At 39.6% G+C, this 10,181-nt stretch overlaps 1 protein-coding gene across 4 annotated transcripts in view; it reads left to right on the forward strand.

Moving 5' to 3' along the window:
• The window catches only part of LOC141271052 (CMP-N-acetylneuraminate-beta-galactosamide-alpha-2,3-sialyltransferase 2-like), a 113,521-nt gene that overhangs the window by 55,495 nt on the left and 47,845 nt on the right, over nt 1-10,181 (forward strand). For all 4 annotated transcript variants that reach the window (XM_073681159.1, XM_073681156.1, XM_073681158.1 and 1 more), the window contains exon 2: nt 8,918-9,752. In XM_073681159.1, coding sequence (XP_073537260.1) covers nt 9,459-9,752 — 294 coding nt within the window. In that variant the 5' untranslated portion in view covers nt 8,918-9,458. The remainder of the gene's footprint in view (nt 1-8,917; nt 9,753-10,181) is intronic.

Raw genomic sequence — 10,181 nt, forward strand, 5'->3', positions numbered from 1 at the left:
GGCATTTCAAATACCTGTGTCTTCCCCCTCCCTTCCTCTCGATTTACAAACAATAGGAAATACTCCTTCTAGTTACAACTATCTGCTAGCTCTGTGAAGCTGTCATGTTTGACACTTCTACATGCTCCCAGGAGATTATCCCCCTGTGGTCCTAAGCCCTGCATAAAGGCCCCGTCACACTAAGCGATGCTACAGCGATCCCGACAACGATACGACCTGTCAGGGATCGTTGCTGCATCGCTATGTGGTCGCTGGTGAGATGTCAAACAGTCAGATCTTCCCAACGACGCAGCAACGATGCGGCGACCCGTAACGATCTGTCTAACGATGCACGCCCATGTGTTTCTGTGTCTGAGTCGTCAACAAGGTTGTTGGTAAGGTGTCAAACACACCGATGCATGCTACCCAGCGGGGCCTCAACGATCAAAGAAATGTTCAGACCATTCCGACACGACCAGCGATCTCACAGCAGGGGCCTGGTCGCTGCTAAGTGTCAAACGTAGCGAGATCGCTACTGAGGTCGCTGTTGCGTCACAAAACTTGTGACTCCGCAGCGATCTCGCTAGCGATCTCGCTTAGTGTGACGGGGCCTTAAGAGCAGGCAGATGTTATATCCTTTGTGTGGAGGCAATATGTGGATGCATATTAACCATTTGTTCTATTGACATTATAGTTTACCTTACAATCATATACTTCCTTCACAATTTTTTTTTGTAAATTAAAGTAATAGTGTCGTTATAGAGCTCTAGTAGTACTATCCAGGACCCAAAGCTGGACGGCCCTAAGAAAACACTCACTAGTATGCTAGCGCTGCACTGATGATTACATACAGGTGTATCTCACTAAATTAGAATATCATCAAAAAGTTAATTCTATGGGGTATTGTCAAGAGGAAGATGAGACACCAGACCCAACAATGCAGGCGAGCTGCAGGCTGATCGCCTCCATGCCTCGCCACATTGATGCTGTAATTGATGCAAAAGGAGCCCCGACCAAGTATTGAGTGCATTTACTGAACATACATTTCAGTAGGCCAACATTTCGGATTTTGAAAACCTTTTTCAAGCTGTTGTTATAAAGTATTCTAATTTACTGAGATAATGACTTTTGTGTTTTCTTTGGCTGTAAGCCATAATCATCAGCATTAATAGAAATAAACACTTGAAATAGATCACTCTGTAATGACTCTATATAATATATGCGTTTCACTTTTTGTATTGAAGAACTGAAATAAATTAACTTTTTGATGATATTCTAATTTTGTGAGAAGCACCTGTAGCTACGTAGGTTGAAAAAAGACTCTGGTCCATGAAGTTCAACCTTTCTCCACCAATTATACATTCTTTGTCATTAAATTATTTATATCTCACACTTAGGACACCTATTGAGACAGCCAAAAGCTAAGCATGGGCTGCGCCTACAGTTGCCATCTGCTCAGCAGTATTAAAACCAAAGTTTACAAGGGTTATCTCTGCTACCAAAGAGTAACATGGGGAACTTAAGAACACTTTAATACAGGATTTAGGGCCCAAACAGTGGGGGGACACAGTATGGGTTGTGGAGCCTGCTGTTGAGCAGGTTATGAACTTGTGGGTTGTGGTGAGCAGAACTACTGTTCTGAGACTAAGAGAGATGGCATACCGCTTTATCCAGAGAGATCAAGTCCCAGAAACAATGGAGCACCCCATCTGAGGGATGAACAACATGTCATACTGCTACTCTTTCCATCAGGAGCAGCTCCTCCAACAGTTTTGGGTTACTGGACAGACCACACACCACTTTTATTTATATTCGAAATTATTTTAAGACCATGTTCACATCATACTTTGTGATGCTCCGTTAGCATGTTCACCTCTTAGTATGAAGGAAGCTAAAAGGACACCTGTTACACGTACACCGCTAGGTTCAGATAGGGCGAGACTGGTTTCTTGAATTCTTTGGAATCCTGAGGAAACCGTTACTCAGGGCGACCATAAGCTGCAGCTTCTCTCAAGCACATGATAGATTCAGTTGCTGACCAGACACATCTGACAAGAGTCTTCATAAACGGTAGAACAGTAACATTTAATGAGGCACGGCCAGTTCAATACAAATGTCTCTTTGAGCAACAGGCTCCAGTAATAACAGTATAGTCTCCTTTGCAGCACAGCAGTACACAGTCTATTATCCGGTAGCACAGTACAGCACAGTTTTAATGCATACACAACCACAGGCTTTTCCTTCACAAGTCTCAATAGTACACAGCATTCTTTATCCTGCATGGAGATGGAGGGGGGGGGGTGTGATGAGGTAGATGATCTCTATGACAGGCTTCATTCCAGTCCTTATCTTCCTGGCTGATAATACTCCACACTGTTAGCTCAGGGAGTGAAACTGACCTTTGTTTAGCTTCCCTCCTGACCTGAATTCTGTTCCCTTGCCTTCTGTGAGATACAGATCATAAGCCACCTTTCATTTCCGCTCCAGCCAGACAGTAAACAACTTCCCCACAATCCCCTTGGGGCTCTGCTAAAACACTGCCCTTCTCCTGTGACTGTGTTAACCCGTCTAGTTGCTGAATGCTTTTAAAGCAACAGCACTACTTCTGCATGTCACACTCTGCAACAGCACTACTTCTGCATGTCACACACCTTTTGACCTCCATCATGCTGATATACAGTAGTAGAGTAGTAGAGAAGAGTATGGCATAGCGTAGTAGACAATTAAATGATATTCAGTAATTGAGATGCTTGTCAGTAACAGATGCCACTGTATGGCATTCGTAAAGGCCTATATTTAATGTATATATTGGAAGCTTAGAAGGTTCCCAATTTTTCAGGAAATTGGTAGACTCTAGTGTTGAGCGAGTATGTTCTATTAACCCTTTCGCCGAGTACGCTCGGGCTGAGCTCCGAGTATTTATAGCTGCTTGGTGATATGGTTGAATCGCTCCCGTGTGCATGATTTGCAACTGTTTGACAGCTTTATTACATGTGAGGAATGTCTATTTCTTACACATTCCTCACATGTAATAAAACTGTCCCAATGATGTTAACCTTTTGCTATCTTTTATATGCCGCGATCTATAGTGATCGCGGCATTTAGAAGATAGTGAGAAGAGAGGGGGTCATCCACTTACCTCTCTGACGGCCCCCTGATGTCTTACAGGACCCGCCGTTGTCATGGCAGCCGGAGGTCACATGACCGCCTCCGGATCTGCCATGTATGGTGTCCTGCTAGACTCAGCCTGCAGCTGAAGTCTAGCAGGAGACACTGACTGTGAAACTGTCAGCAAAGTTCTCATGCAATGCAATACATGTCTATTGCATTGCATGAGAACACTGATTAGAAAAATAAAAATTAATTTCCCATACAGGACTAAGTAAAAATGTAAAAAAAAAAAGTCTGAAAAATGTTTTCAAACTGTTAAAAAAAAATCACAAAATAAATAAAAATAAATAAATAAAATATTAAACCAATAAATCCTTATATTTATGCAAAAACCAAAAAAGTACACATATTTGGTATCGCCGCGTCTGAAACAACCCAATCTATAAAACTGTCACACTAATTAACTCCTTCTGTGCACACCGTAATAAAAATAAATAAAAAATGAAGCAAAAAACTATGCTTTTTCATCATATCGCCAAACAAAAAGTGGAAAAAAAATGCGATCAAAAAGCAAAATGGAAATAAAAATGGTACCGCTGAAAACGTCATCTTGTTCCGCAAAAAAAAGCCGCCAAACAGCTCCATCAGTCGAAAAATAAAAAAAAGTTAGAGCTCTCAGAATAAAGCGATGCAAAAAAATTATTTTTTCTATAAAATTGTTTTATTGTGTAAAAGCGCCAAAACATAAAAAAAAATACAGTAAGTGTAGTATCGCTGTAAACGTACTGACCCGAAGAATAATGCTGCCTTATCACTTTTACCACACGCAGAACGGCATAAAAAAAACCTCAAAAAACAATTCCTGAATTGTTGGTTTTTGTTAATTTTACCTCCCAAAAAACGGAATAGAAAGCAATCAAAAAATGTCACGTACCCAAAAGTGGTACCAATAAAAATGTCAACTCGTCCCGCAAAAAACAAGCCGTCACATGACTGTCGGCCGAAATATGGAAAAATTATAGCTCTAAAAATATGGCGATGCAAAAACTAGATTTTGCAAAAAAAGCGTCTTTTAGTGTGTGATAGCTGTCAGTCATAAAAACCCGATATAAATCTGGTATCTCTGTAATCGCACCGACCCGAAGAATAAAGTAATCTCATCACTTATAACGCAGCGAGGTAAATAAAACCAATTCTTCACCTGCTACTGATTTGTTTATTATGTCTCCCAAAGATCGCAGTAAGGCTCTGCTCACATTTATCCTGCGCTCTGCGCAGAGCACTTGCGCCAAAGTTTCCTTGTAAATCTCTGAAATGCGTGATTCAGACGGAACCCATGACGGAAGATTCCCTGTAATGAGGCAGATATAGGCCACTGTGGATGCCGTCTGGCCTGTGATCCCACGGTGTCAGTTTTTTTAGGTGTGCATAAAAGTGCGGTTGCCCACAGTTTTGTGCATTTCTGAAAAAAAGGACACCGCTAAACAGAGGCCAGATGGAGTCCAGAGTAACTCTGCTGCCTCATTACAGTGAATGGATCCTGCAGGGGTTTCATCTGAATTACATCACTTAGAAATTTAGATGGAAACCCCGATGTAAGTGCTCAGCCTAGAGCGCCGGATAAAGGTTATGTAAAATGTTCCCAATAAAAGCTTCAACTCAGTCCTCAAAAAAAGCTAGTCCCCACTCAGGTCTGTTATATGTTAAAAATATAAGGGACTTCCAAGTTACTGGTAGCAGAAAGGCTCTGGAAAAGCGAAATGGCCCTTGCCCCCCAAAAGAAATTCAGAAAATTTTGTGCTCCCAAATCCAAATGCCTATTCTACAATAATTTGTTCTCCAATTGTGCTCACCACACATCTAGATAAGTTCCCTGAGGGGTCTAGTTTCCAAAATGGTGTCACTTGTGGGGGGTTTCCACTGTTTAGGCACATCAGGAGCTCTCCAAACGCAACATGGCGTCCGCTAATTATTCAAACAAATTTTACATTCAAAAAGTCTAATGGCGCTCCTTCTCTTCCGAACCCTGCAGTGTGCCCAAACAGTGGTTTTCCCTCACATATGGGGTATCAGCGCGCTCATGAGAAATTGCACTACAAATTGTGTAGTCCATTTTTTCCTGTTACCCTTGTGAAAATAAAAAAAAATTGGGTCTAAAGTAACATTTTTGTGAAAAAAAGTTAAATGTTCATTGTTTTCTTCCACATTCCAAAAATTCCCGTGAAACACCTGAAGGATTAATAAACTTCTTGAATGTGGTTTTGAGCACCTTGAGGGGTGCAGTTTTTAGAATGGTGTCACTTTTGGGTATTTTCTGTCATAAAGGCCCCTCAAAGTCACTTCAAATAAGATGTGGTCCCTAAAAAAATGTTTTTGTAAATTTTGTTGGAAAAATGAGAAATTGCTGGTCAACTTTTAACCCTTATAGCTTCCTAACAAAAAAAAATTTTGGTTCCAAAATTGTGCTGATGTAAAGTAGACATGTGGGAAATGTTATTTATTAACTCTTTTGTGTGACATATCTCTCTGATTTAAAGACCTGAAAATTCAAAGTTTGAAAATTGCAAAATTTTCAAAATTTTTGCCAAATTTCCGATTTTTTTCACAAATAAACGCATGTGATATCGAAGAAATTTTACCACTATCATGAAGTACAATATGTCACGAAAAAACAATCTCAGAATCAGGGGAATCCGTTGAAGCATTCCAGAGTAATTACTTCATAAAGTGACAGTGGTCAGAATTGAAAAAATTGGCCTTGTCACGAAGGCAAAAACAGGCTCTGGCGCGAAGTGGTTAACAGACTGATAGAGTGGAGAAGATGGAGACATATTTTCTTTCCGATGTTCTCATCCAAGAAAATCCTATCACTCTCTGATCAGAGTGTGATCTGAGTATGATTAACATAATCTGACCAATTTTCTCAAATGAGAGAAAATACGTTCGAGTGACCCCTGCCTTATTAGGAGCCCACTGAGAGACCTCCTAAATTCAGTGAGAGCAAATGACATCTTGCTCCCAGTCATGGTTAGAGCAGGTAAAGTCAGTTTGCATCAGCTGTCATACCACATGGCATGAGCAAGGTGGGTTAATTTTGAGGAGCTGAACGGTAGGGCTTATTCTTAGGCAGCTAGGGGGCTGTAATGTTTAGCTGGCAGCCAGATTTATGTAAAGTTTTTGTACTGTAAAGTAAATTGCTTTGTCATACAATAGAAAACAACCTGGTTGCAACCTGCTTTATTTGACAGTATTATCTGTCTAGGCAGCCTACAATCCTTTAGATATCTTATTTTGGTGAGGATTTCAGTTGTGAAATTCGCTCCTAATTTTCACAACAAACTTCAGTACAAAGTAAAGATGCTTTTACATTGCACGATTATCCTGTAAGAGAGTTCCTAAGAACGCTTGTTTCAAGATGATCGTGTAGTCTAAACAGGCTTCCAATCACCTGATGAACTAGCGAAACGCTCATTCGTTGGGTGAATTCATTGGGTGAAGTAATCTTTTGGGCTGCACAAAAGATCATCGTTCTCAGTAACACATTGCCAAGAACAATGACAGCCTATTTGCACTGAATGATCTATTACAGATCATTCAACTATTAAGTAATTAATATTATTTGTGGGTTTTTAATACTTCTTGGTATGCAGCTTTGAGAAAACTTTGATAGTCATGTGTGGATTACACGTGGAAACGCACTAAAACGCACATGCAATTTTTACCTGTGGATTTTCTGCATCTAATGTAAGTCTGTGGCAAAAATCTACATGTAAAACTCATCGTACCCGCAAGAAAAACTGACATGTTGCTGATTTGAAATGCGCAACGCAGGTCAGTTTACGCTGAGTTAAAAATGCACAGCGGGCATGAGATCTCTATAAATCCCATCCACTTTGCTGGAAATGTAAGATGCAGCGAAAATACACGGCGTCAAAAACTCATAGTGGGAACTTAACTTAAGTGAATAAGATTTTTCCAAGCCTCATTAACAAAGTCTGTGATAGAACCAATGTGCATCTCATTCATTGCAATTGTAAAATCCACAATTAAACACATGCAGATCTTTATATCCCAGTTCACCAGTGCAATATTCATTTGTGTGAATATTGCTTTCGTTTGCTTCGGAGCCTGACTACTTTACTTTATTTTTTCATGACTTAAAGCGGCCATTATTATTATTATTTTTTTTTTACTTGTTCCAATGTATAGCACCATAAATGACATTTAATAACAGGATGCCAAGAATGCAGAACAATCCACAGCCCTTTCCTCCCACATTGTGTGACACCAGAACACGATCTACCCTCCCTTTTCAGAAGTCAGAAAATGAAGCAATAAGAGGCTACAATTCCAGAACAGTTAATGCATAACACACGGTGGATTCTTGAAAATGTTTTGTGCTTTTTGTACCCTTTTTTCATTAGAAACATCCTCTAAATCTAAGCTGGTACTGAATGTGCCATTTATCAGGGTCATGCACACAGGCACAGATGCTGCACAGCTTCTTTAGTGCGCAGCTGTACAGCCCTGTCTTGCTGAACACGTTCTGACTGACGCTGTGGAAAGCACTATTTTTATTCTGATTTCAACAGAATTTGAAAGAAAAGAGCTTTTGTTTCCTCCAGAAGGAAGAAATCATATCAACCAAACAAGAGACTCTTCCAAACGATATTAGACTTCTCAGCTGACGGCTGTTTAGGAGCCTGTAGTTTGTTCTCTTTTTTTTCTTGGAAGAGTCTTTGTTTGGCTGTTATTAGCTTATTTTCTTATGAAGGAACGCTTATTTGCACACTTTTTGGGCCGATTCATCAAAGTTTTTATGCCAGAAAACTGGTGTAAAAAGATTTGAAAAGTTGCAACATTGTTGCACAATGGGGAGTAGTGAAAAAATATTTTGACTTTTGGTGTTTTATAGCTTGTTTGATTTTGCTCCACCAAAACGGACTGAGCTGGGGTTGGACAGGAGTGTGGCCATGTCCCCTGTCAAATTAATCAAAAATGCCTGCGCTTTGTACTCCAGAAATGCTTACTCCAGTGCATTTTTGGCACAGAGGCACAGGCCACTTACTAGATGTGCAGGGCGAATTCATTAACATTCACCTCTTAATGAATTTGTCACCTTCTATTTTGGCAAGACTGGCATAGCACAATAGTCTTGATGGATTGGCCCCGATATTTTTCAATTGAGCATTGCTTGTGAATAGTTCTGCATTCACTACTATGCTACCGCCGATATTCAATTGAATGATATTGCAGACATACGGAGGTACAGTAATGAATTATGACCTCTCTGGGGAGTCTATAACCACTCCTTACAAAATGTGTGCAGAAGTCCTTTATTTTTTGGTAATGTGGCAGCAAGTGTTCAGTTGTCCTCTTCAGGTAAGTTGATAGTGTCCATGTTTCATTGAAGTGTTGACCATGTAATATACAGACTTATTGGTTTCCCAACTGCGAACAAGATGCTCTTCATAGCCATTCTCCACTCTGGACATTTTAGGGTGGTCTTGAGGAAAGGGACACCTAGGAACTAAGAATGCCCTAATAGGTTATGTAAAAATGGGATATGTTCTACCAGACAACCCCTTTTAGTGTTCATTTAATTGTCCATTTTGGTCTCTGCTTATTTTTTATCATTGTCTATACTGTTCTTTTTCGTTTTCCTATGCACTGTAATTTGTGTATTACAAGGGAAGAGTTATCGGTATATCTACAGAATGGAGTAGCGAAATGAGAAATCTGCTTGTATTGACAATATTCACATGCATCTGTCTTTGTTTCCATGATTACAACCAACTAAATGATGACTCTTTTAATTATTTTTCAGGCATTCCAAAGAAATAACAACATCCACTTATGAAGGAATTGAATTCAGAAAAGTGAAAATTATTTTCTGTTAAAGAATTTCAGAATTCTATAGAAATTGCTATTCAAGATTGTATAAAGGCGCATGGTCATCTCATCCCTATAAGTAAATGCGTGTTTTTTTACATCCGATCTCCGTTTTTCTAGATATATATATTTCATAACTCATTGAATGTAAAATATTTTTGTAGCAAAATTTTCTAACATACTGGATATATGGATTAAGGCGTGTTTTTTGGCAGTATTAAGGGATCTTCAGTTATCAAGCTCTTGCATAATGTTCACTCCATCTCACTATGCAAAATAATATTTTTACTACACTCTTCAGTTATGTTAGGTGGAGCAGCATCTGAGATACTTTTCAAACAAAGTATTAAGTTCATCAAGATATCCAAAGTCATCCTATTCCTGGGCAAAATGCAGAAGAGAATATGGTATGTTCTGATATGACTCCGATGCTTTAAATCTTCCTGGATTTACAAAAGAGAATTATTCTTGTTGCTATGATGGCTTGTATTCGTTGGCAGCACCGATTCACCCACCAGAAGAGGACAGTATGGATTCCACCTCTGCTGTGTGCAGTTGCCTTCTTGATCTATTTCTTCTATTTCTGCCCAGACTACTCAAACCCAGTGGATCCTGTCAATTCTTTTGATAAAATTGAATGCACCTGTGGACAGTGCAACCAAAAAACCCTAAGGACTCCATGGTTTATGGAACGTTTCAATGGATCTATTGAACCTTTATTAGTAAGAAAGGATCAGGTCATACCCGACCATGTTCTGAAGTGGTGGCTGGTGAGTATAATCAAATAAATGTTTACATATGATCCTTTACATGCATGCTATACACTTAACCCTTTCAGGACCGTAAGTTATTTCAATTGAATTGGGGGCAGTTTAAAACTATAGGACCAATATGTTCCTTGGTCCTGAAAGGTACAATGGAACACGTCAGGAAAACGAGTATAGTGTGGAATACCTGGAGCAGGATTTGAGTGCATTGAGCAAATCTTGCATGCTGCTGCTGCATTTTTCCTGCATTTTTTTTAGTGCAGAAACACTGGATTCTTCACTTTAAATGCTATAGCAGTTTTACATTCATTTTTTTCAATCTGTCGGCCGAAGCTTATAGGGAGAATAACGTACAGAACCACCCTATAGTTCTGCAGCATTTTGAAAAACACAGTTGGCATAAGTTTTCATGGAATTAAATCTACCCTGCTT

This window comes from Phyllobates terribilis, unplaced genomic scaffold (assembly GCF_046119375.1).
Source record: "Phyllobates terribilis strain yellow unplaced genomic scaffold, ASM4611937v1 Scaffold_5__5_contigs__length_657084704, whole genome shotgun sequence".
NCBI lineage: Eukaryota > Metazoa > Chordata > Amphibia > Anura > Dendrobatidae > Phyllobates > Phyllobates terribilis.